The sequence below is a fragment of the Clavelina lepadiformis genome, chromosome 2 (genome assembly GCF_947623445.1).
Source record: "Clavelina lepadiformis chromosome 2, kaClaLepa1.1, whole genome shotgun sequence".
NCBI classification, from domain to species: Eukaryota; Metazoa; Chordata; class Ascidiacea; order Aplousobranchia; family Clavelinidae; genus Clavelina; species Clavelina lepadiformis.
Genome location: NC_135241.1, coordinates 6801981 through 6829436, shown reverse-complemented (window position 1 = coordinate 6829436; position 27456 = coordinate 6801981). Strand labels below are relative to the sequence as shown.

Here is a 27456-nt window from a genome sequence, read left to right as displayed (position 1 = left end):
ACGATGGAATCGATGGAATTGATCTGTTGAGTCTGGCATTTTTATATTTTTATTGGAAACACGTCTTAACTTACGGGTGCTAGGATTCTGTCAAAGGACTGCCCAGACATGTCAAGCACAGAAGTAGATCTCCGTAGGGCGTGTCAAAAACGTAATGCTAACAAATTTGTTGACTACAAAATTTCAATTTTTCAGACAAGATAATAGCAAAATTGGAAAAATACTGCAAACTAGAAATATCCAAACTTAATATATAAACAAGCTACATTCATTTATACAGGAGAACGTTAAATCAGATATATCCAAGCAAAAAAATTATTATTTATCTGTGATAAATATATCACTTAATATAATATAAAATTGTGTACGACATAGAATTCTCGTCTATCGAATCAGCGAAGCATAACACTGCGTGACGTAATCGATGCTTCCCTCTTACTGTGCGTGCATTTTGATTCATTCAGTCTCTTTTGGTTTCTACGTTCAACGCCGCAACATGTCTTTGTGCTGTTGCTGTCACAATGTTCTATCTTGATTTGTTCGTTCAATGAAACTCCAATATAACCAGATTATACAGTTGTCGAGGTGTACAATTGATTCTAAGATTAAGAGAAGCGAAACAACGACCTGAGACTCATTTCACTTCGAGGACATTAAGCAATTCTACAGACAAACATTGTAATTGAAGTGATCGTTCTTACAGGCTAAGGAACGATAAACCCCCATTTCATTACATATCTATTATCTTTTTTTGCCATCTCTCAGTGTACCTCATGAAACAAGCTTAAGCTTAGGTAGAGAAATTCAAAATAGAAGTTAACACTGTCGATCCATCCTATATCTTGCTCTTTTATTTCATTTTTTAACAAGGTTATTGGTTGATTGCAATAATGATTTTTAATACTTTACAGTTTAAAAAAATGATATGTGCCAAAATAGAAATTAATCCAACTGAATATTCCAAACAAGAGACAACTATATTAGATAATTTTATACAAGAAATAGCACTTTTAACTGAACACATGCTAAAATTTTCTCACGCAAATCAGAAAATGCCTTTCTGGTGACGTAACTAACGTATTATGCTTTGCTTGAGGTGGCAACCGATAACCAGTTCCAATGTTTAACCATGGTTTCAACTTGATTTTCATGCAAATTTGATGTATTACCAATTTTTGGCTGTATTCAACCAAAAAATTGTACAAAGACTGATAAACAAACTGGAAACACTGTGCAAAATCAGTTTTCCAATTTTTGGTCAGGGTCTTCAATTCTGGTTAGTTTAGGCCTGCCTGTCATTAATCAATCTTGCTGGAGAAGGTATATAGCTGCTCCGATTCCGATTCCGATTGTGTTGGGAATTTTATTTTCTCCAGTGATTTTCTTCTCAGCAGTTTCTGTCCAGTTGAATAGCCTAATATGGATAAAATAAAAATAAGGATCGTTTCACTGAGAAAAAACCTGGCCGAAAAAGATGAACAAATAAACAAGTTAAGACGTCAGATTGCCGAAGAGGAACGTCAGAAATCCATCTTGGAAGAAAAGAATCGAAGCCTTGAAAATAACCTGAAACATATTGAAGAGGACTTGGATTGTGCTGAAGATACTCTAAAATGTGTTAAGATTGAACTAAAGGAAACTGAAGAACAAAGTGAAGTACATAAAAGAGAAGTGGCATTACTGATAAACAACAAAGAAACTGCGAGTGAAAAATTGGAAAACCGATCAGAGGAGCTAAAGAAAGCTCGAGATGCTGCTGAGAAAGCAGATCGGAAATACGAAGAAGTTGCGCGACGTCTTGCAGTGGCAGATGCGGAATTGGATAAGGCTGAAGAACGTCTAGAGGATGCACAAACCGAGCATAAGAAACTGTATAGTGAAAGGGAAGAACTGCAAGTAAATATAAATAGTTACCATGCTAAAGAAACATCATATGGTACAATGGAAGTGCAAACAGCAAAGCAGATTGAACAGCTTACTGTGGACCTGGATAATTGTTGTGAACTTCGTGACAAAGCCAACTTAAAGGTGAACAAGCTTCTTAGTGATTGTGATGAAAAAGAAGCAAAGATTGATGAAACTAAGCTAGAGAAAAATAAGCTTTCAGATGAATTGAACAGTTTGTTAGCTGAACTTGGAGAACTCTAACCGTTCTGATAAGTCGTACAAAAATGTAGGTAACGAATAAACTTTTAAACTGGTAGAATGTCAAGACTACTGATGTATCGCACAGTTTAGTTTATTTATAATGTTCAACAAATTGTGGTGCATTTATATAAAGAAAAATGCATTTGAATACAAATACTGTTAATCAACTATTTTCAAGTATCTTTCTTTTGTAATGGTTGTACTCTATGTGAATAATAGTAGTGTTTCTGTTTCATCCATTTTTAAGTGTCAGATTTAGGTTGATTTTTTGATCCATTTTGCCTCTTTAGTATCTGATATGATTTCTTTTAGAGAATGATAATTTTATACTGCCATACAACTGTTTGAAACTTGCAAAATTAGATGGCTGATTCAAATTTAATGCAATGTGATGTTTCCACCAAAGTATGATACTTGCTTTGTATTGAGTATTACATAGGCTGGGTGCTAAGTGAAAATATTAATTCATATATGTGTGCAGGTTTTATTCTGTACTGAAAGTGTCATTTTTGTGATGCAATTTAATTTATGTGTGCACTGAAATGCCATGTTACATTCAAAAAATTTTTGGCACTGCTTTGGAAAGACAACCTTGAGACATATGTAATGTCTTTAAAATACAATTATGAGTAATAGCAGCTGTTTACAGTTCAACTGCACTTAAGATGTAAATCAATATAACTTGCTATTTTCGTCATAGCTACAAATATACATTCTTGAACACTTTTTTAATCCTTTCTGTGCCTCTTTTTTGCTTGAAATCATGCTAACATTCCAGCAAAGGTTTTTCTTAACAATGCTGTTTGAAAGGTGTGCCTTCAATCATTTAAATATGTATATTGTTATTTTAATGGAAGCTACTTTTTTACATTTGCTGATTAATCAAATTTATATATTTCATATAACTCATCTTTAGATTGGTTAAAAAAATTCACACAACTTGTATGAGCTTACTAAAAATGTCTGTAAAGTAAATTAAAGTTCAATTGCTGTACACAACATGTCAGAAACATATGGTAAGTTGTAGTAAACAATACAAAACCAGTGTTCCTCAAACCATAGGACAAGACTGAAATTTAGGTCACCATGATTGTAATGATGGTTGGCTGACAATTAAGCAACCTCAGCTATTACAGTAATTAAACAGTATGTGTTTATTATTCTTTGGATTGTTGTCGTTCTGTCGCGTTTGAAAATGACTTTAGATCGCAAAAAAGTTTGCTTGTGAAACACTTTACCAAACTCAAAAATCCTGTCAATGTAACTATAGATGAATTTTAATTATTATTAATGAATGAAACACACTTATTAATGAACTAGTTGTTTTGATGTTTTTCAGATTTTTTGTTCAAGTTTTTGGTCATAGGAAGTGCAGGTGTTGGAAAATCATGCATTCTTCATCAACTATTAGAAAACAAATGTAAGTCCTGCTCTATTGTTTATATGGTGCATAAATAAATAGAATCCATTTGGGAACTTAATATGATTCTGTTATCGCACATGGGTAACTTGTTTTATTAAAGTTTTTTCTCAAACAAATTATTGCCAGGTGGTCAACCAGAAACTTGGGGGAAAATTATGTAGGGAAAGATAACTGCAGTGTCAAATTGAGGCGAGCCATAGCTTTTTATTGCATACCAATGGTACAAACTAGGGATTCAATCGCAACAAAGAATTAATGTTTGCTAATAAATGGGTTTTCAAGGAAAAACATATGCAGACAGAGGGCTTGGCTTTTATTAGCTTTTAAATTTTATAGTTTAGTAGTACATAGTTTTTCTCATTGTGGTGTAATCATTTTATCACTCATGTAGCATTGTAGTTTTTTTTGCCGTACAAATTGCGCTGTTGAAGGATAATACTGGTAATCCCCTTGTTGTTTTTAGCAAATTTCATAATCTACCATTTGTTAGGCCAATTGCAGCTGTTTGATGTCTTGCTTCAACTGTACTTTGAACCCCATGCTTAGGTAAAAACACCGTTTTTAAGTCTTGGTATGATCCAAGTTTGAATCAAACCCCAAACATATTGCCTGCCAAGTGATACAAGTATAGATACCATGGCATAATAACACGGGCTGTTTTTCTGCATATACCAAGTGCAAAAGTGCAGTGCTTTGTAATAATAGTCATTACTGAGAAGTCAAGTTGCATTCCATCATCTCTTATGAGCATTGGTTTTGTGTGTGCTTTGTAAAGATATGGTGAAACATGGATGTCTTGAATGCATATAAGAATGAGTATTGGTTACATTGCATAACATGATATTTCAAAAGACATGTTTAACTACGGAATATTGGAGCAAAGCTACTCAATGATAATACTGGTGAAGGTCACCAATTGCACAATTTGCTCTGAATGGCAACAAAGAGAACCTGTTTTCGTTATAACTGGCGAAAGTGTGTTTCCTGTTTTGTTTTTGTTTTTCAATTGGAAAGCTTTTTTTATTTTTCAAGTTTATCCCTTTGTTTGGATAGGCTCTTCTAAGAGCTCTTATTCGCCTTTGTAATGATAGCAAGTATCACCACTGTCACGCAAATAAGTCTTTGTAACTAATAATGTGTGTAATAATGGGGGTAACAGTGTGTAAAAGTTTATTATGACCTAAAAGTGTAGGAGAAGGTGGTCTAATATCTGTAGGTAAAAAATGACCTATGGCATAACTGCGCTGTGCATGCAACATTTTTGTAAATGCTATTGACATACATATATGTTGAATGAGGATGCATAGGAAAGTGCATCCCCTAATGTTTTGTCATTTCATAGGCGTAAATATTTAATTAAATGCCACTGTTTCTGTACAGTTAAAGAAGAATCCACTCACACCATAGGGGTAGAGTTTGGTTCAAAGATTGTTAATGTTGGTGGAAAATGTGTCAAGTTACAAATATGGGATACTGCTGGACAGGAGAGATTTAGGTAGTATGCACATAAGTATTAATTTGATTGATCTGTTACTTTTCATTATCTTTTAACGTTTTAAAAGTATCTTTACTCATACGTCTCACCCAAGTACTGTATGTTGCTCTTATAGTGTCATTTCTGTCTTTCCAAACTTGCTATACTATTTAATTTTAAAATATTCAGCATGCTCATGCCACAACCATATAAGCAACCGCATAGTTTTATTGACTAGCTTAAAAAATACTAAATTTTTAGGTCAGTTACTAGAAGTTATTATCGGGGAGCAGCGGGCGCACTTTTAGTTTACGACACCACTTGGTAAGAAGACGTTGTTTTATTCCGGTAATATTACATATTTTTGTTTGAAGTCTTTTGTGCTTCCCGTCAGTACTGAGATCATCCATTGTGTCAAATCGTTACAGGATGGCTAATTCTACTGTAAACAATTTCAACAACAGGCATTTATGTTTACATTTGCAGTGCTCTCATTGAAATGCCGGTTATTATTACATCAGTGTTTAACTTCTTGCTTAAACTCTCGTTTAAATATAAGTCTGTTTTGGTTTAGTAGAGAAACATTCAATTCGCTGACCAACTGGCTTACAGATGCAAAGACATTGGCCAGTCCAAACATTGTCATCATACTGTGTGGAAATAAGAAAGACTTGGAAAGTGAGAGAGAGGTCACCTTTCTGGAAGCATCAAGATTTGCTCAGGAAAATGGTTGGTGTCTGTAGGAATGTTATTGTTGATGTTTAATATGAATTGGGACCAGTGATTTCATATGTACATAACATGAACTGGTGGTATATTAGCTAAAGCTTTTAGTGAAATTTGGTACCTTGAGGGCACACATTGCCTTTACACTTATAATTAAACTTTTATTGCTATTGTTAGGTGTATTTTACAGATTATGCCATAAGATTACTTTAAATTTTATGGCATGAAACCAAAGCTGTATTGAAGTTAGTAATCGCTGTTTGATTGACCTTTGACAGGATACATCTGTAGAGATGTGCCAAATTGAGCACAAATCTGTGTATCATGTTTTAGTATTCACCATTTCCATTATTCTCATCAGTTTGAATATTGGGATCAGATTTGGGTTAGATGCTTGATTCTGCATGAAATAGTACAGCATTATCCAACTACAGACCTGCTGGCCACATGGCTTTAAAATAGCGAATACCATAACTGCGACTGAAGACAGCTACCTCAAAGCAGTGATCTTATCAAAATAATGAAATTATAAAAAATGGTTGGAAAAATGGCTACGTTCTAGTTTTCCTTCTTTTTTGTATCGCCGTATTTATTTAATAATGTATCTTGTGTATTGGCAGCGATAGGTTACAATTACTCTAGCAATATGCAAATGCTCAATAAACTTTGAATAAAATGCACACATTAACGGCATAAGCTGCACGGTATGATGTACAGCTCCATTAAAATAAAATTTGACTATTCCTGGTTAAAATTTTGGATATTTATCTAATCTACTACTCACACAGTTATTATTATCCCTGTCCACCTTGTGTTTATAACTATAAATGTTTTTTGACTTAAACTACACTAATAATTTACACTTAAACATTAAACTTCTGACTAACTGCCATTGCTGAATTAAAAGTTTAACTATTTTACAAAAGCTTGAGCAGGATGGCACACCTGTTAAGGATATGCAATGTGGCGTAAGTTACCAATAATCAAACTCTGAAGTTTTCCAATGAACAATTAATTGTAAAGACGGTGCAAGAATTTTTTTTAAATTTTGCATGAGCAATGAGCAGTTCGATTTTTTATTTCCAACAAGGTGACAATTTTAAGCGTGATTTATTTTATATGTGTGGCACTTTGATAAGGCAAAATGAGCAGATTCGGAATAACACTTATATCAGATTTTTTTCAATTGGCACGTCGTTTTACAGTGTAATGATGCCTCCATGGAACATGTTAATGTCAATCATATCCTTATTCTGTATTATTGTTCATGGTAACTTTCTAAATTAAGTAAAAAGTAAAAAGCTAAGGTTTTGTTTATACATTTACGTTTTACTTGTTGTTTAGAGGTGATGTTTCTTGAAACAAGCGCATTAACTGGAGAAAATATAGAGGATGCATTCAATAAATGTGCAAAGACAATTTTGACAAAAATAGAAGCAGGTAATACAAAAATTCTGATATTTTTAATCCCATTAATGTGCTTAATAGAAACTGTGTAATGAAACCTGTTAATGTAAATTTGAGATCCATGTTGAATGAAATATAATACTATTTACATGTTTCGTTTACGTCCATAATTTGCTATGGTGTATGATAACTATAGTGAGTCATTGGGATGAAGTTAAACCATGTTTACTTGAAATGAGATTGCGATAAAGTGTTGTAATACAACTTTTTATTTCGGTTACATGTATTGCCTAATACACTGCAACATGAGAAAGAGCATTTCATGACCTTTGTATTTTTGTTGAACTTTTTTCTGCTATCATAGAGTTAGAACCTGTAAAATTTTCTAAAAAGCAGGCTTTTAAACTGTAATTGACAATAAGTTGCATGATTCTGTCCAAAAAATCATGTATAGGGAAACATTTCTTAACATGTTAAATGCTTATGGTTGGAAGTTGTAAATACAGTTGAGCTGATCATTATTTGGGATTATGTCTTGTGTGGGATCAACCTGGGGAAAAGAGATTGTTCTGATGGATTTTATAGTTTTTTTTAGCTTGTACGCTTTTATAGATTGGTAGTTAATAAATAATTTTTTTATAAAAAATAATTTCAAAACTATTCTGAAATACCTACGTTTAAATTTTATACAATCCAACCTGTTCTTGTACATTACTGAAATTCGTATGAGCATCAGAATTTCACAGACTCAACAATCTCATTTTTTTAACCTTGTCCTGTTAATTGTATATTATGTGTTGCTTGCTTTTAATTATATATTTTTTTCACACCAATTTAAATTGTCTAAATTGTCTTGTAGCATTTCAATCGTGGTTGTACTTTAAGGTGACATTGATCCTGAGCGAATAGGCTCTGGTATACAGTACGGCGACTCGTCATTGCGGCAGCTGAGACATACTCGGCCGAGAAGACAGCGCACAGACACTGGCGGTGGATGTTGCTAAAGCTTGCCACAAAAGTCATCAACGAGACACATTAAAAGCCATCTGCAAGTCAGGAAACTTGTATGTATTATCAATGATACATTTTTGCACAGACAGTATTGTCACAAAATTGTGAATGCTTTGTTAATATTTAGGAGTCTTTGATGGTGCTTTGCAAGTAAAAAAAATTAAACTACTTATACACAGAATTATATGTTATTTCTCCTTATGTTCACGATACCTACAATGTAAATATAATGAGGATGAATGGATGATAAAGTGGTTTAATGTCCAAAACTTTATGTCCTTTTGAAGGTAGTTGTTGTTATTGTATGCACAATAGGGTATTATGGAATACAAGTTTAGCACAAAATTAAAATTTCTTTAAGTTCGACGTGGTTTTGCATTTAAGGATTATTTCTCCATACTCTACCTTGCTATAAATAATGGTTGAAAATTGTAAGTGGTTGAATCAAAATACCATGTTTAAAATTGTGTATTTGTAGTACTATAGTTTGTCTATTTGAATTTCACAAGTTTCCAAAGAATAGATGTTTTTAAATATTTGACATTACAGTAGAAGTAATATATCATGCCTTTCCCTTTTTGCTAATAGTTTGGTCTGACTTCGCTGCATGTCATTCTTAGTACTAGTGTACTTCATGGTGTGAACTCGGACCAGTTTTCACAAAATGTCTTGCTATATGATAAATAGTGTCATTGGTATTTCCCCCGCACCTGTATATTTATCTGTCTCTGTCACATTTCATTGGCAGTACTGTTATAACACATTTGGTTTCATTTATTGCATTATATTTTTTCGATTACACATTTATTATTTTCACTATTTTCATTTATTGTGTGTTTGATCTTCAAGTGACTACTCTTGATGCATTTATTTCTAATACAGACCATTGTATACTTCGAAAGCCTATTAACTGCCAACACTTGGTATTTTGTCGAAAGGTTAACTAACTTTTCATCATTACATGGTTTTTCTTCTCGTTATCTGTATATTTTATGGTTTCAAGATAATTCTGAGTTCATTGCATTGACATGCAATTATTTTCAATGTAGACTTCTGGAGCTTTCAACATATGCTTTAAAGATTCTGGGTTATGTTACTCTCCAATGCTCTACATGTTTAATGTGCAATGTACTTAATGTGCTGTAAACACAACTGTTATTAAAATATGTATTTACAGTGTTCATTGATGGTATTTGTTCAGGCAGTCAGTTTGGAAACCTGCTTGAAAGCACTTCCAGAACATTAAAACATGTTTTTATGTAACTATGGCTCCATGCATGCAATACCGATAGTAATATTTTGTAGGAATCGTCAAAGTACCGCATACTCAGTGTAAGTAACCATACGGTTGTAGTAAGAAGTGCAGGAATCATATTTATTTACTGGTTAATTTGACATTATATTTCGAACATTTTCATCTGTCATTCTTCAAAGGAAATAGAATGTACGTAGGCATTCTGTAGTCTGTACGATAGTAGATGCACTGAAAAAAACGCAAATTTTAAACCTTACTGGAAAATTATAAGGAAAATACCAACTTAGTTTCACATATCCTCTTTTGCGAAGGTTGTAATGGATTTACAAACGCTAATAGATTTTGCAATGGAATGTAAACCTTGTTCCTGCATGGATCAGCATATACTGTACTTTACATTCATACTACCGGTATGAGAGTTTGTAAACACCGCATGTTCTGGTTATCCGTTTAGGTATTGCGTTGAAAGCTATGTTCTGATTTTGGAAATATGTCTCTAGAGAAAACAGACAAGAGTTTGATAAATTGTTGGAGAACAAAAATCGGAAGTAGAAACAGAGCCAGATTTACATGGTAGAGTGCCGTGGGCCCCAGTATTGGTGGGGGCTCTTTCCTTTGTGGCCAAACGTCATGTTTGCAAACTCGTAAACGTAACGTAAAGTATGGTACTGAACAAAGTTGAAAACGCAAGGATATTTAAAGAAAAGCAATCAACGAAAGAATGTAAATTAAGGAAAAAGTAAATTTAAAGCAAAATATCCAAAAGGTGGCGCTTGCCGCCACACATTAATAAAATTATAATTTAAGCGCATATATGTGCTAAATTTAGCTTTATTAACTCCAACACCTTATTGTAGGTCTAGTTGGTGTAGCCAGGTACTGTCATGGGTCAATCGATAATCGCAACTTGCCTATACTTATTTTGGGTTGCGTTTAGGAAAGCGAAAAAGCATTAAAAATTACGGAGCTTGTCTACCCCGGCAAAACATTTTTTGTTTTCGTAAAACGTCCTATGGCTTAACAACGTTAGGTTTATGAGGGCACAATGCCTCAATTATCGTCCCCTCCGTAAATACGTTAGTTTTTGCAAGTCCTTTTTGAGTCATCGACGTGCGAGCCTAACTTACTGAAACGAAATTAACACGCAATGCTATTTAAATGTAGGGAAAATGAAAGGTTAAATTGAAGTAAACTTTAAATATGGTGATTATTTTTTTCATTTTACATCATATTATTTTCGCGCATTTGTGACGCAATGTAGGTGGCCGAAAAATTGGGGGGGCCTGGGATCCGCCCTCCTCCCTAAATCTGGCCCTGAGTAGAAGTGGAAAAGACGAAAAAAGCCAAGAATTGAAGGATAACGATACCATTCCGTTGCAGCGCTGGTGATTACATTCATTTATTAGGTTTATCGACAGGACCATGGTAAAAACTAAATAAAGACGTTTTATCTCAATTTAGACACAAAAATAATTTCCAATTTTAATCATTGTGATGAAGTGGTCTGCCGTCTGGATGTTGTAAAATCTGCTGCATCGTAAATAAAATCAGAGGAATGGATATTTTATTAGAGTCTCAACTAGTTTTTCCTAATCCTCATCATCTTTATAGGTGTATTAGATAGTCCCAATGATCATCTTATTTACGATATCATAACACACATTTCCAGAAACGCCAACTTTGCCTTGCAATAAGCACAACTTCGTTATGATTATGATTTTTTCAACATGACAACATTACATTACTAAACACTGAAAATGGTAGCTTGCGCAAAAGCAAATGAAATCAAATCAACAGCGGCGCAAAATCAAAAGCCCACAAGCGGATACCTATCCAGCCCAAAGCACCAGAACGTTTCGTAATACAATGAAACAGACACACTTAGGCTATGTACAATAGCATGAATAAATGGAACATAAACGTTGCTAAATTGCTACTAAATCTTTTTTGAAAGAAAGAGAAAAACACCATGCAATAGCAAAAAAGGCATCTTGCCATGTCCGTAATTTTGTTCACGAAATAATTCGGTGGAAGCGCATTTAAATTGAGCATGCAAAAGCCTTGTATGGTTGACATGGCACTACTTGACATGACATGAGAGCACAAGTCACATTTAAGAATACTGAAGTTGAACAGCAGTTATGATAGCACCAAAATCTTCCAGCGTATGATGTCAGAGTCAATATTCAATACTTTCAGTTAATTGTAACGGCTTTACAGCCCAGGCGATAATATTTGAAGAGTCACCTAAAGTCTTCTTTGAAGTATATCGCTTGGCGCTTTCCCTCATATTAACTGAATGCCATTAATAGCCAAGTGAATTTCAATTGCACAGTGATAAGACAAAGTAACTACATTTTGGCATGCATAGGAAAAAAGAACCGATGAGGAACATAAGATAAAGAAGGAATACTTACACGACGAACATCTTGTTAGTTCAAGAAATTGATAATTTTAGCTTTAACAAGGTCTATGCAAGTACAGTTTTACTAAGAACCAGTTTTTAGACAGCATACAAAACAATTACATAGTGTTTTGAAATAAGAGCTTTCTAATCATGTTGATGACAACACTTAAAATAAAAAGTTAACGAAAAACATATGTATCATAATACAAAACGAGCAATGAAAGTATTTCTATTGGTATAACACAGCATCCATATCCAAATGGTAAATTAGGTTAATTCAAATCGTAACCTATTATTCGTACCTATTACAAAGTTTGTGCGCTTATACAAGAAGGCAGAGCGGTTCCTAACAGACACTAGATAATTGAGGTTAGTAAAAGATTCGTTTTGATGGGATACCTTCGTCTGCAACAATGAAAAAATCAATATACTGGTAGCACCAAGCAGCTTCTTTATAAAGAGTGGAAAAGCTCAAGACGAACAAAATAAGATATGATTGGCGGTCGTACAGATAAACTAAATACAACTGATATACTGACTTCTTATGGAACTACTAGTTGTACCGATATTCTGTTATTTAAATCATACAAACATATAAAAAATTTAACAAAAAGAAAACAATGCTAAAACATGTACTGTAAGCGTTCATAACTCTAGCTGTGATCCGCCTGGAAGCAAATCGCATAAACACTGTAGCATATTTGACCTAATTGAGTGAAGCATTTTCTCGCTACCAATCCAAATGATAGCGGGCAGTAAAATCGATTTCATTGCGAAAGAAATGGGCGAGGCTAGTTGAAAACTGGTGCAATTAAATTTATTGAACTGTGCACCCACGACCATCTTCGCGTTCGTGATTTACACTTATACCGACCTGAAACGAACAAAAGTAAACATTAAAACAGAGAAAAATCAATTACTAACTTTTAAAGCGCGGTGTCATTAAGAGAAAGACCTATTCCTAATCTAAATTCTGAAACGTATTATAAATCAGACAGAAGGCCACTTACCTTGTAAAAGTAATGAGCGCTATAACATGTAAATTTTTCAGCTCGGTCTGTGTTAGGCAGATGCACGGAACGAACGCAGACGCTCGATGCAGTGTTGCTTACCATCGTATATTCCACCTCGCACCAACAAAATTTCCGTTTGACGTCATCAATGACGTCAGCGTTTGGCAAATCACGATCTGAGGCCAACTGAAGAGCGCACGAGAAAACGCGTGGGCTGTTTTGAGCTTGAAAGTGAAATGTTTTCGTTAAACCGACAGAAGCCATGAAAATTTATTTTAGGTTTGAAATTTAAACAACTTCTGGCCGTGCTTGGCGAGTAATTCAATTGTGTATATCGTTTAATACTTAATGTAATTCATTTCTTACTCAGTTCGTAAAGATATCTTATAATTATGCTTTTTTGCTTACCGGCATTTTTTTCAGGGAAACGCTTTAGCTTCCACACTACCGCACCGTGTGCCACCTCATACTTTGCACTACCCACAGAAGCTTCCATTACTGCGCTGGTTACAACCGCATCTGATCGGTTTGAAGCGAGTGTCGTGGGAGGGCGCTTCACAATCCGTTTTGAATGCACAGACTTCATGTGAAGTCTTCCGTTCCGACGGAATGCAGGAACCCAATTATCGGGTATAGGGAAGCGCAGGGACATGTCTTCACAGGGCACCTGCATGAAAAAAAAATGATACCTGTCAGTTAATGCAGACTTCTTGAGTTGAGCGCCTAATTAGCACGCATTGCTCTTGGTGACGTATCGGAATAATTCTCCTGGTGCTAAGAAGTCCCCGCTCAACTAAAATTGGCCCATGATTGCTCTCTTCTCCAACCCCGCTTACTGAGCTCATCTGCACGTGTTGTCCATTTGGGATGCTTTTCTTTTCATTTCTTTTGTGTTAAAATTTGGCAGGCTACTTTTCAGCAGAACCACGGAACAGGAGCAAGTATCGTTAATGACCTGACCAACGGCATTATCACGGTACCATGCGCTCAGCATAAGTGTACTAGACTAGAATATTCATCGTTGATGTCAAAGACGGTAATGAGTTGAAAGCACAAAATTAACCAAAAAAAACATTTATCTCAGCATTACCTGCGTCAGTGTACTTCTGTTAGCACTGTGGTCAATGTTCGATCGCAAAACGCATCTAAGTTTCACCTGACATCCAATCACTTGAACCGAAGCGCGTATGATAACTGGAAGGCCAGGTTCACGATGAGGACAAGTTAACCTGTGTGAATATAAAAACATGTCATGCGGCAAGCAATTAACCGCTGATCGCAAAATTTTAAGGCGTAGATTCTCGGAATCAATCTGAGAGTAAACATTCTTTGTTAGATGATAAATGAGTTCTCATAACACGCGTCAACACGACTACAACTACAAATGGTCTCAAATAACGGTAAGTTATCTAATTAAATTAAGTTATTTGCACTGGTCGTAAGTATGCCGCATTTGCTCGTTTAAAATTAGGAAGGTTTCTCTCTTTTTACAGGGACGGCAAATACTGCTTTCGCGTACAAACCCGACCTTGCCAATTCAAAGCGACATGAATCGGGTGGATAGAAGGTTATCGACGCTGACTGATCATCATAGCCGGCGTTTGAACAACGATGGACTGAAACATCGTTAATTTCCACCCACTTGTCATTACTGCTCGGTATGATGTCGTCACGTCTCACCACTTCACGGCTTTCGACCTGCATCAACGTTGTTATTGGTCGAGTTTAACCTGACTTTCACACCGTTGTCGGATTACTGGCAATGAATCTTATAACGCTGTTCAAATATTGTACAAAGATCTTGAGCAAATTCAACTGATTAATATTACCTTGATATCATTAAAGGTTACTGTAGCCATGGGGTCACCAGACAGAAACGATGTGACATTTACATGAACCATCAAACTACACGCTTCCACCTCTCCATTTGCACTAACAACAGCCTGCCAACAAGACAAATTGAAACATGCATAAAGCAGCACAATTTAATTGAAATCGTATGGGTTTTAAATGTAAAAATAGCTACTTTATATATAAAGTATGAATATAAAAAAGACAGACAACAGACTACAAAAATCTTTTACAAAGCTACTGGTATGACACTTGCCTCTGATAGGAAATGAAACTGTATCCACAGTTATCAAAGATAGTTAGTACAACAAAGAAATTCAAATTTTAAGCTCAGCATTTAAATAAAATAAACTAATTAAAATATTACCCCATGAATGAGGTATGATACAGGCATCAAGTCTGCAACATTAGGTTTTGTATAATTAACCATAAAAGAATTAAGTTTTTTGGTGTAATGTTGGTTTTACAACTCACTCTACACTCATCTCGCAAGTCAAACACAATTTCATCTCTGGAGTGATACATCATGAGAGACTTGTGCTCATCGTCGTTGATATTGGCCACATCTTTTACCAATGCCAACCGTCTTAAAACACACAACAGACTAATGTAAAACCTATGCAACCATAAACGATTATGTTAATTTCATAGTTTCTTTAACGTGTAGTAGCTAGCACTATGCTAATATTGTGAGAAAAACACTACAAAAGTTTCAATAGTACGTTCACCATTACTTGTATCAAACTGAGTGTGAGTGAACGACAAAGCTTACAAAATACCAGTGTAAACAAACAGATGACTTGTCCAGATAAATAATGGCATACACCACCTAGAATCAAATTATGACTTGTCATAAATACTTAATAAATACAAAGCTGGCACTGCATTTAAACAACTCATTGACCGCAATACTTCTAATGTGGCAAACACAACTAGCATACCACATTATACAAGTTAATGTGGTGATATGCCGTTCATCAGTAACTAGTAACTAGAAACCTGGCTCCTTACAACAAAATTTAAAATGTTATTAAACCAAAAAGAAATTTTGACTGTAAAAAATTAACATGCTATTGCACAAAGTTGATTTCAATTGGATGGTAATTGGTTACCATTACAGGTAAAAATTAGCCTAATTACACTCTTTGCAATGGTAATGCAGTATGATGACAAGGCCACAACCTCCCACTACTTAATTCTTACACAGTATTTTATCAAAGAATAGTTTTTTACACATTTCAATATTACAGAAATGTTTTGCATGAAAGTTGCTACATTGTTCAGTAGACAAGCATGCTATCCCTATGTAAACACTGATGAAAATTAAGAAACTTAGTTTACTTGTAATCTTTTTAGTACGGTAATATACTTTAAGTTATAAAGCAGCATGGAGAAGTCACATTCCTTATAACAATTTACCTACATGTCTTTTGAAGCCATGACCAAAAACCGTACAGTCAGTCAATCAAGCAAGCAAATCAAAAGTTACTGTTTTTACGACCAAGTCAAAGTGAATCAAGTATGTGGGGACACAACAGTGCACTTCTGATAAAGTGACCTAATTTCGGTTCAACAGGTTTGTCTGCTTAAAGACCAAACCACATAAACCACAAGTTCGTCACAGCAAAGCAGGAATAAAAAACCTCAAACAATATGCGTTTAGCAAGAAATATCAAAACTGTTAACATAAAACATATTCAATATTTTAAGCAATTGGTAAATAGTTTTTGGAACGGTTAAATGGTAAAACCTATTGATCAATACAGGTTATAACCTAACATAATACACTTAGAAAAATATTTGACTGATCAGAACATACTTATTTGCATTGAATGAGGCGTTTTTGACGGCCAGGATCAAACTTAGCAATTCAGAATAATTTTCGGTTCCCAACTTCACTTCTTGTTTCCCTTTGACCGAATGCTGTAAAAATTAATCTTCCATAACAACCTTTCAAGCATTTTTTAAATAACCTTTGTAATCAGCACTCAGCAATGCTGTTTGATAAATTCAACATAGAGTTTCCCAGCCTAATTAGTAGTTATTTTAATCAAGCAATCTAAAACGTTCCAGTTAATTGACAGCACTGCAAGTTACTTCCAATACAATTCAGGTATTAATGTATGGTAAGTCTTAAGACATGAAGGCCAAGCCTACACAATATCATAACATTCACCAAGTTTTTTGTCTTAACGACAAAATTATTGAATATGTGCAAGTTTTTACCTTAAAGCCAACGGGAATCCGTGTAAGATATTTGTCCTGCGCGCTGCCAAAAGCATGTTTCTCTTTATAATATACACGTAGGATCTTGACAGCATGAACTTTCTTCTTACGGACACCAGGTTCCATGCCCTGTACGTTGTCATTGGTCTGAAATCGAGCTTGCAAAACTGGCTCGGTGAGTTGCCAGTCTTGTCTTGCCAGCTCAACAAAATAAAACGGGTCCTTCGAGGATGAGGTGTGGTAAAGTTCCAAAGTTGGGTAAGTCACCTATAAAATGAGTAGGCTATTCTTAGAGGGGGGGAATCAAGATTTGAATATGACTTGTACAGTTGGGCTATGTATTATGCAACTTTTACAGGTTAGTAAATAGTATCACACTTATGAAAAGTATATAAAAGTATGAAAGCATTGCATTAATTACTAATCAAACACCTTATCTTGTTTCAATCTGATGAAAATTTTCACCCATTTTCTTGAACTCATCAAATGTTTTTGCCGAGGAAACCTCATTAACATATTCCACTCAGTATTGTTTGAAATAATGTCCTCTTCCTTTAAAAACTGTATTTTCTTCGCATTTAAATGTTTTGCTATTTCTTGGGGGCTTTCTAAAGATGGACTTTCCACTGGTTTTTGAAGTTTTGTAATTGAATTCAAAGAATTTTCTCGTAAATCAGGGAAAACAGTTGGTGATTGTAAAACTGGATAGGTTTTAATATTAGTGTTTATTGACGACTGTTCATCCAAAGGTGGTTTTGAAAACACATCGAGAATGGACAGAGTCGTTTCTAAAATTGTGGAATCTTTCTGACTTGTACCAGGGACAGACACAGGTTCAGTCTCTGGTTGAGAATCAGCACCAGAGTGTAGCAAATACTCGTCAGCATGAACATCAGGTTTTAAATTTGTTTCCTTGTCATCTTTTTCATCACACTTGTTTAAATCCAAAAGGCTTATTCCATCTAACTCTGTTGTTGACTCAGAAGATGTACCAGCAACTGAGTGCTGAATCAAATCATCTTTTGCACAGTCAGGTTTAAAAGTTGTTTTGGTGTTAGCTGATTCTCTTGAAACAAGAGTTTGAGTATCATAGACTAAACTTTCTTTGGGTGACTCTCTTGTTCTGGTTCTCCTAGAACTCCCAGATAAATTTCTGGATTTTGTAGAGGTTGGAGGAGGAGGAAGTGCAGGAATGCCTGAAGATGACTTGGACGATGCAGGAGCTGGAGTTGCAGTGGCTGCTGAATGAAACTGGATCCTATCAAATGGATTAGATTCACTTGTATTAGATGCAAGAGAAACTGTGTCCCCAAGAGGAGAAGATCTCCAAAACGGATTTCTGGAAGTATTAGCTGATTCCGACTTTACGTCATTCTTGACGGCTGGGACCTCAAAACAACTGGCTTCAGAGTTTTCAGCTGTTGACGAACTGTGCAAAGTGTCATTAGCAATTCCAATCTGGTAAGTTGGAGTTGACAAAGTTGTTTGGTCATCTGCGGAAATGTCGAGCACTTTCTTCTTACGTTTTCTTTTTAAACTGTCTCCTTGAGCAGTCATATCAAAAACTGTTTCCAGCTCAGGATCATCTTCACTGCTGCAAATACTACCAGCTCGAGAAGTATTAAATTTTTCAGCAGAGACTGAGAAGTCTACTAAATTATTTTGTGATCCTTTATCTGCACGATTAAATCCTTTCAACCCAGATATATCAGCAGACAACCTGCCAACACAGAAATATTTGTTTCTGTGCCTAAAAACTTTTGATTACTTCAAAAACAACAATAGTTTGTTTAGTTGCTATTTTTACCTATTGTCATGTGCAAATATGTCATCGTCAAGGTCACCTGGAAGGGGATCATCATCCAAACTATTGTGAGCACTTACATCTCCAGATGAGCCGCCAATATCATCAACATCATTTGGGATTGGTGCCCACCTTGAAAGAGGCTTTTCAGGGGAAAGGTCCGTAATTTTTATTTCAACACCATCAGAATCTGTTTAATTTTTGTAAAAAAGACATTAACTTGGGTAATAAAAATAACTACAAAACAAGCAGTTCTTTTCATCATATCAAAGCTGCTTTATGATTATATATTGCTTTAATATATTGTAAACCTGCAACTCATCATACATCAGTTCAAATTCACAGCACAAGTAAGCTATTAATTTAACTTCTCTAAACCAGCTTAAGTGGGGTACAATATTGATTTTACTTGCCAGGAGCTACATGAAGGGTAAATGTATATAACCAATGAAATGAATGCAGCAGATGTTGTGTAAGGCTACACTAAGCAGCTCTGTACTTTCAACATTTTAATAATTGAGAACTGCCCATAGATGCAAGTAATGTAAGTGGTTGACAATTAACTAATTAATTAACTAATTAATTAACATACACAATAGGCTTAAGCTAAAAAATTACATCAAATTTGGCACAAGTCAAACTATGAGACAAGTACTGTGAACTAACCAAATAACAACATTGTAGCTCATAAAATAAATCCAACAGATTTTACAGCACACATTTTGTTAAAAATTAAACATCATATAAGAAATTTCCTGAAACTTTGGTATTGTTGCCAGGATAACATTTATCAAACAAAGAACCATTACACATTACATAAAACTTAGAACTGGAAATTTAAACATCAAATTATTTCAAGTTTTGTCAATTTCAATCTGGCTGACATATGCAGGAAAATCAATTTGAAAGTAAATGAAAAATGCAGTTCAGAAAGTAGTGCATAAAAAATTTTGTAATTATCTTCATTTTTTTCCTAAATATGAAACCTAGAAATGAATATTAAATAACCTTCGGTTGAGCCTTTCTTCCCTTCCTCATCGGAATCACTAGGTAGATGCTGATAACCTCCTTTCTTCTTCTTTGCAGATTTTAATGAACCTGTGGGAGATGTTGCCGCAGATGCTTTCCATTGCAAGTCATGTTCATTACTAGAATCTTCATCTTTCACCATGTCACTTGTTATACTACAAAGCACAGATCGTCATTTATATGTCTGTTGCTAGTATTCACATTACAGCATATACAGTACAGTAGAACCTCAGGAACATAACCAACAACCATGCTTGCTTGCAATTGACAAAAATCAGTCCTATTAGCAAGGGGTATGTGTGTTACTGAGATATGTTCAAAGCAGGATTAACCAACTTGGTTCCAGGTGCAATGGCTTGCTATAAACATTGCCCCATCTGACAAGTTAGCAAACTCTGCCTGAGTGATAGATTAAGGAACACAAAAAGACGCTGAGATTATGTTTTTTAATTGACATTATTGAGCTTTCATTTTATCAGTATTCCATGAAAATCGAACTGACTGGTCAAATATCAGCAAGATTATCAGACAAAGGAAACTGACATTTGGAACTGAAAAACAACTGCTTGCAATCTGGAAACTTCACTTCACCAAGATGTTATTCAATGCAAAAAATAGAAAAACGTTCAGGATGAAAAATAAGTGGTCACGTAACTGACATGATCTTTTTATTTGAGCGATCACTTCCAAAGTATTTCGATACAAACACATATTATCTTATTTCACTTACTTGTCAGTTTCCAAAGATGAAACACTGGAATGAATTAGATCTTTTCCGAGTTGAGAGCTGTGACTTGACTGCGTCGTCATGCTACTGGTGCTTTTCTTGGTTTGTTCTTCCATTTCTTTTTGCAAATAAATCACAATTTCAATACAAATGTATAATATAATATATAGCAATCAAGCAATGCATATACCATTATTACTTACAGATTGGTAAACTACTTTCAAACAACAAAAATTAAATGCATGTGTCACGAGAAGTATTTGTATACACCGTTTTTATATCAGTCACGTTTTATTCGTTTTTATTCGCACCGTCACGTTTTATACATCGATTTATCCGCGTTGTGTTGTCTCTTTGTGCATGTTCACGTGCTGCTGTGTTTTAGTTGTTTATGTTCTTTTACTTGTTCTTGCACACCTGTTTTTATCAAATCTCTTGTGACGTGTCAAGTAGTTACCCCAAAGGCTAAATTAGTATCGTGTTTTACGTTCCACGTTGATTCCTTCAGCGCGTGGAATTTGTGTTTTGTGAGGTGTCGCGCTCGGCTGGACGAGTGGAGTTAGTCTACGTTTGGTTTTAATAAAGTGAAGACCCTTGTTTTTATCTAAGAAAGACTTGTAGAAATGAGACAGTCCGGCTATTCGACTAGCCGTTAAGCGGGGAGCTTACCTGGTAGAGAAAATTTGGTTACAATTGGCGAGCGCGCCAGGATCCCGCAGTCAACGAAACTATTCCCATAAACGTTTGGAAGTTTCACGATGTCCACCATCTATTTTGCTATTCCGCCGCCTAAATATGAGCCGAACGCAGATTTCCTAAGCTTTTTCCATCGCTTCGATACTTATTGCACGACGATTGAAGCGAATCCTGCTTTAAAGAAGCACCTTTTAATTAACAGCTTGGATGAAGATTTAAGCTGGGATGTACGAGGCAGAGACTTGTCGCTTTTCGACTTGGAGTATGATGAGTTGGTGAAAAGAGGTACCGAAGCGAGGCCGCCCGTTTGTTCTACGGAAAGTAACAAATGTCGAGTATTAAATGGAACTCAATTCGATGCCGACAGAGCAATACCTTCGTTGGCTTTCGCTGTACGAAAACGCATATGTGCGGTAGAAACTACTGAAACTCCCGCTCCCGAAGAGCAGGCTGCTGAGTCTACTCCAGCTGAAGAAGCTGCCGAAACTCCCGCTCACGAAGAGCAGGCCGCCGTGTCTGCTCCAGCTGAAGAAGCTGCCAAAATTCCCGCTCCCGAAGAGCAGGCTGCTGAGTCTACTCCAGCTGAAGAAGCTGCTGAAACTCCCGCTCCCGAAGAGCAGGCTGCTGAGTCTACTCCAGCTGAAGAAGCTGCTGAAACTCCCGCTCCCGAAGAGCAGGCCGCTGAGTCCACTCCAGCAGAACAAGCTACTGAAACTCCAGCTCCCGAAGAGCAGGCCGCTGAGTCCGCTCCAACAGAACAAGCTGCTGAAACTCCGGTTCCCGAAGAGCAGGCCGCTGGGTCCGCTCCAGCCGAGGAGGCTGCCGAAACCTCTCCCGAAGAGCAGGCCACTGAGTCAGCTCCAGCAGAACAAGCCGCTGAAACTCCGGCTCCCGAGGAGCAGGCCGCTGAGTCTGCTCCAGCCAGCAAGCAGCGTATTTGGGACGTGGGTTTGTTTCGGTGCAATCACGAGGTGAGCCAATCGAGTGATTTTTGTGCAGTGGAGTCGTCAGCGACACCAGGGGACGGGTGTTCAACAAGCTGGACGGTCGGTTTGGGTTGCGTGGTGCTCATCAACAACGGAGCGCCAGACGATTGACGGGGAGCTGCGAACGATGGTCGTTTGCTCGGATGTTGGATGGCTTTTCCGGGGACGAAAAAGAACTGAACGGGGGGGCGATGTCACGAGAAGTATTTGTATACACCGTTTTTATATCAGTCACGTTTTATTCGTTTTTATTCGCACCGTCACGTTTTATACATCGATTTATCCGCGTTGTGTTGTCTCTTTGTGCATGTTCACGTGCTGCTGTGTTTTAGTTGTTTATGTTCTTTTACTTGTTCTTGCACACCTGTTTTTATCAAATCTCTTGTGACGTGTCAAGTAGTTACCCCAAAGGCTAAATTAGTATCGTGTTTTACGTTCCACGTTGATTCCTTCAGCGCGTGGAATTTGTGTTTTGTGAGGTGTCGCGCTCGGCTGGACGAGTGGAGTTAGTCTACGTTTGGTTTTAATAAAGTGAAGACCCTTGTTTTTATCTAAGAAAGACTTGTAGAAATGAGACAGTCTGGCTATTCGACTAGCCGTTAAGCGGGGAGCTTACCTGGTAGAGAAAATTTGGTTACACATGTAACCAATGTTCCCTCTAATTTTTCACGAGTCTGAGCAAACACACTAACTCCCTGAGCGGTCCCTTGGACCACTGTGAGCAACATCAGACGTGCCACGTGCGCACTGTGGCCATTATTATGCGTTTATTCTATTTTTAATTCAGGTTGGCTTATTTTCTTGTGCGCAACACAGATTTTCTGTGCGCGGAGACCGTGTCAGCAGTGCGCATTTGCGCACGCGCGCAGCTTAGAGGGAACATTGCATGTAACTGAGTCAACATTTAAATAGAAGACAGTTTAGTGTGAATATTCACCAATTAGGCTTACCTGGCACAGCTTGCTGCTCATCAAATGTAACCCAACTGTTACTTGCAATATGGTCTGGTGATGGGGGAAAAGTATCTGAAACTGAAGATGTAGCCGCAGACAGAGAAATATCCTTTCGGGGTGGTATTGGGGGCCCTGACAATGAGCCACTGCCCGCTGTATTAGTGGGGGTAGTGGCAGAAATTCCCCTTGTACGTCTTCTTATGGAACTTGATGGAGAAGGTGCATGAGGTGGCGGTAAGCGTAAGTCGAAGGTTTTCGTGAGTGGGCTACAAGCCAATGATTTTGGTGATGAAACTCGTTCTGGAATTGGAGGGCCATCTGTTCCTTGCCTTGATAGGATAGGAGAACCATCAAGATGTTGTGTCAACATGTCTGTGTCCATAGAAAGCAGGTCAACTTCTTTTACTTGAGAAGCAGTGGGATTAGATGGTACTCTTTTGCGACTTGGAATATCTGGAGGTTTGGAAGGCGAACTTGAGTGCAGTGCAGCCATCAGAGTCAAGTCAGTATTAGCCTTTTGTCTCTCCTCAAATGTAACCCATTCCTGTGAAGTCTGTCTCTGCAGTGGAGTGGACATTACAGCAGGTGATGAAGCTCCTCGATTGTGTGATACTCTGGACAATCGATCGCCGCGATCTTGAACATTTGAACTCATGCTTGATGAATCACTTGCTATGCTCAATGAGTCCTGCAAACATAAACCACAACAAAATCAACAATGAGGAATCAGCTTTAACCCAAGCCCTCTACAGTTATCCTACTTTATTGAAGTTTTCTTAACGAAAACTAAACGCTGTGCAAACTATTAAAAATTTTTATTATTACTTGTGGAGAAAATAATGTGTATACAAGATGACTCCAAAATATACAGATTAGCTTTGATTTCTTGTGCCACGAAACTCCAGCATCAAGGACAATTTTAATTTGAGAAATTTTTTCTTTCCCTTTTTACCATGTAAAAGAACCTGACATATTTTGGAGACATTGAAATATGCATGTGCAAACCTATGCACACCCATTTATTAACACGTTGTATCTGTATGTACTAGGGTGCGGCTGCTGCCCCAGAAACCTTAAATTATACTTGACTTTTTTATATAATTTGGTTGTAATACCGGCATGACAAGTGAAAACGTTATGAAATTCTGCTGGGGTCTAGGAGAAGCAATTTGCACCTGAATTTTCCACAGTAGGTTATGCTACACATCAACACCATTATTAACAGATGGATGGAAATGGCATCGGCAGTTTTTTCAAAAAAAGGACATGTGCAGATTTGTGTAAATTCCAGCAGTGGACAGCAGCTGGAAAGCTACCATAGCATTTGAATGCGTGAGTGTGACTGTTTTCAGCTGTTTGGCCGATCTTGTAACTTTACTATTAAGCTGACAATGGTCACTTAGTGAAACTACTGCCAGTGAATGAATTAACCTTGGAAAAAAAATTCCTAACATGTCTATATATACAAGTATAAAAATTCTTATAAAGCCTTTTATACAATGTTTTACCAATACATTTATGACTTCTAAACTCAAACAGTCCAAACGCTAGGTCCAAGCGTTCAGTTTTGGGTATAAATCAGGCAAAAGTCAAAGATTGATTACGTTTTTTAATATTGTCACAGTTAAAATTGCTTGAGTAGATGAAGTTACTATTGAAAATTTATTAGTTAGAAAATTATTAGTTAGTAAAAAATTACACTTTTTCATAAATACACCAAACATTTTGAGGGAAAGATAATGTTATGATATATATGCGATAACTTACTTTCCATAAAATTTATAAAGTTTTCAAGAGTAAGTAAAAGGTTTTTTGAGATCGAATAGACTATCTTTAACTAGCACTAGGTATGTTTTTACTTTAGTTATAACAATGTCAGCAAAGCTCCAACCCTAGACTACCGGTAATCAAGTTTAACTCATTTTATTCTTTTGGCTATCAACTGTCCAGTGATGGCCTATTGCTACGTTTCAACTCTCACCTACTGTAAGTGCAACATAATGATCAAGTAATCATACTGCATAACAATGGGAAAGATTTTACCTTTACCGTAACGCAAGTGCCAAAATTGATAATTTCAAAACTTGTTTTGTAATTTTAACTCTCAATATATGTTTCTACTAGTATTGCATAATAATGCAATAAAAATACACAAAAAAGCAACCTGTAAATGCTCTATTGCACAATATCAATTGAATTCGGTGTAAATTAGTGGAATATATATATAATATGTTTGAAAAACTTGTTTCTCAAGATGTATGCACTTGTTCTACACAGGCAGTTTAATGCCTTAGTTGCAGTAGATACCTGACAACTTCTCCTCACCGTTGTAAATATGGTGGGTGATTCATTCCCTTTAAAAAGCATCTAAATGGCATGAAATTGTGTCATAAATTATATGACTGCAAACCCAACATTCAAAAAGTCAGGCAAGCTAGCTGAAAAAGTATACTTTTAGCAGAGGTCAGCCACACCCTTGTTTGTACCCATGCTTGTAAACTATTTCTAACGTGAAGTCAAGAAATTTTGTGTTGGCATAATAACACAATTACGGCATAAATTCTAAACTTATCCAATGACATACATTTCGTTCTTTATCTTTGTAAAAGTTCATGTAGGTACTATTTTCAGTAACACTTGCATTCTGGCTTTCAATTTGTTCGGAATCAGAAGTGTTTTTAGGTTCTGATGAAGTGGAGATATCTTGACTGCAAGTTTTACTATCAGTCTGTGTTATCTTCAAAGAGAGTTGTCCACCTGTCCCAATTGCTGATGAGCTGGATGCAAAGCTGCACAAAGAATCATTTTCAGGGGATTGGGAATGTCTTGGTGTGTCAACCAATGGCTTTGATTGTTTAACATTATTAAGTATATTCCCGTTTTCATTTGAGATTCCAAACTTTTCATCTTCAGACATAAATACTAGTCCAGAATCATTGCAGCCTGCATCTCCATGAAGATCTTCGAGTAATATATCTTGACCAAGGAGTGCTTGTTCATGGCCATTTTTACTTGACATGATGTTAAGCTTTCGTAATGTACAGCCAACAGCTTAAACACGATTTACCAGGTAAATCTTCTTTGTTTACTTTTTATTAATTTTGATCATAAGCTAATGACACTGAAATATCCAAGGTATATTAAGCTGTTTATAAATTTAAGTTACAAATACCATATATGCCGGCACATAAGCCCAGTTTTGTCCAAATCATCTCAAGAATTAGCAGTGGGCTTATACGCCCACATACAATATAAAATGTTACCTATAAAAAATTCGCTCTGACTGCATCAAATCATTACTGCTAATTAATATTACTGACTTGCATTTTTCTCTAATCAATGCTAAATAAACAATGCATCGAGACAGTTTTCGATTGCGGTTATGATATCGCACTTTTACCTTTCCGCATTAATTCACTTGGCCATCATGGTTGTGATTATTTATGAGTAAAGCAGATTAGGTTCATGTTTTAATTATTTACATCAGCTCAAATTCGTTTAACAACAAAATAAAAAAATAAATAGTTGCTGCAAATAGTTGGTAAAACAAACAATTTTGCAATTTTTGAAGTTGTGTTGCCATTGATAACGATTACGTTGTAGGACGTCTTTTGTTCAAAAGCACAATCCATTGTTTTGAAGTTGTATATCACGACAGCGAGCGAATATCATAGACTAAGACTTCATGGTGCAAGGTGTAACTATTCTAATGTTGTAGTCGAAGTTTGAAAGGTGACATGGGCTTATACGGCGAGTATAGGCTACAGTACAAGCAACATCCTGGGCCCAAAAACCGGTGGTGAGGTTATACGCCGGCTCTCGGGTGTGCCCATACGCCGGTGGTATAATAATGGCTTTCATTTTACAATGAGGATAGTTGGTTAAAAAGCCAAATGAGCCAGGCTAAAAGTATGGCATGTTCAAAGAGATTTTGGATACGTAACATGTTTGTATCAGGGTACAGAAGGCTATGCTATACCTAAACAAAATTTTTAAGATATCTCAGCAGTGCGGCTGGCATGCTTTCTGCCATAGAAAATGATGAGTTTATAGAACCATAATTCATAATATGACGTTTTTAAGAAAATAAGACCCACAGGAAAAAGGATCAAAAGATCAAAATAACCAAAGACAAAATTCAAAAACAACATTTAACAAAATAAATATTAGGAACTTTATTCCTTAAACAAAACAGTTGTACATCCAAGTACTGTATACAGCATATTGACGTATGATACTCACAATATTAATCACAAATCGCAAACAACATCCTTTTATAAAACATTTCTAAATTTTCCAAATACTTCTTCAGTGCTCAGT

The 27456-nt window shown here is 36.1% G+C and overlaps 3 protein-coding genes across 6 annotated transcripts; 2 read left to right on the top strand and 1 right to left on the bottom strand.

Moving 5' to 3' along the window:
* The first annotated feature begins 1059 nt into the window (after positions 1-1059).
* Positions 1060-3065, top strand: LOC143445659 (uncharacterized). The gene has a single exon (XM_076944915.1). The coding sequence runs from the start codon at positions 1420-1422 to the stop codon at positions 2146-2148; it is 729 nt and encodes a 242-aa protein (XP_076801030.1). The 5' UTR covers positions 1060-1419; the 3' UTR covers positions 2149-3065.
* Positions 3032-9368, top strand: LOC143445660 (ras-related protein Rab-4B-like). Its single transcript, XM_076944916.1, has 7 exons — positions 3032-3164; positions 3488-3568; positions 4952-5066; positions 5307-5369; positions 5620-5774; positions 7116-7211; positions 8064-9368. The coding sequence occupies exons 1-7, from the start codon at positions 3149-3151 to the stop codon at positions 8180-8182; spliced, it is 645 nt and encodes a 214-aa protein (XP_076801031.1). The 5' UTR covers positions 3032-3148; the 3' UTR covers positions 8183-9368.
* Positions 9369-11065: 1697 nt separating this feature from the next.
* Positions 11066-26285, bottom strand: LOC143445298 (uncharacterized). 4 transcript variants are annotated; one of them, XM_076944310.1, is made up of 16 exons: positions 21573-23101; positions 21429-21509; positions 21171-21368; positions 20505-20619; positions 19754-19929; positions 18749-18935; positions 17374-18661; positions 16942-17208; positions 16535-16638; positions 15190-15301; positions 14694-14807; positions 14393-14562; positions 13955-14093; positions 13273-13531; positions 12862-13088; positions 11066-12725 (listed from the first exon to the last, which is right to left on the bottom strand). In XM_076944310.1, the coding sequence occupies exons 3-16, from the start codon at positions 21268-21270 to the stop codon at positions 12669-12671; spliced, it is 3315 nt and encodes a 1104-aa protein (XP_076800425.1). In that variant the 5' UTR covers positions 21271-21368; positions 21429-21509; positions 21573-23101; the 3' UTR covers positions 11066-12668. The 4 variants fall into 4 exon arrangements, with proteins under 4 accessions (XP_076800425.1, XP_076800422.1, XP_076800423.1 ...); XM_076944307.1 differs by lacking the exons at positions 21171-21368; positions 21429-21509; positions 21573-23101 and adding exons at positions 23134-23824; positions 25721-26285; XM_076944308.1 differs by having other exon boundaries at positions 21171-21509.
* Between the last annotated feature and the right edge of the window lie 1171 nt (positions 26286-27456).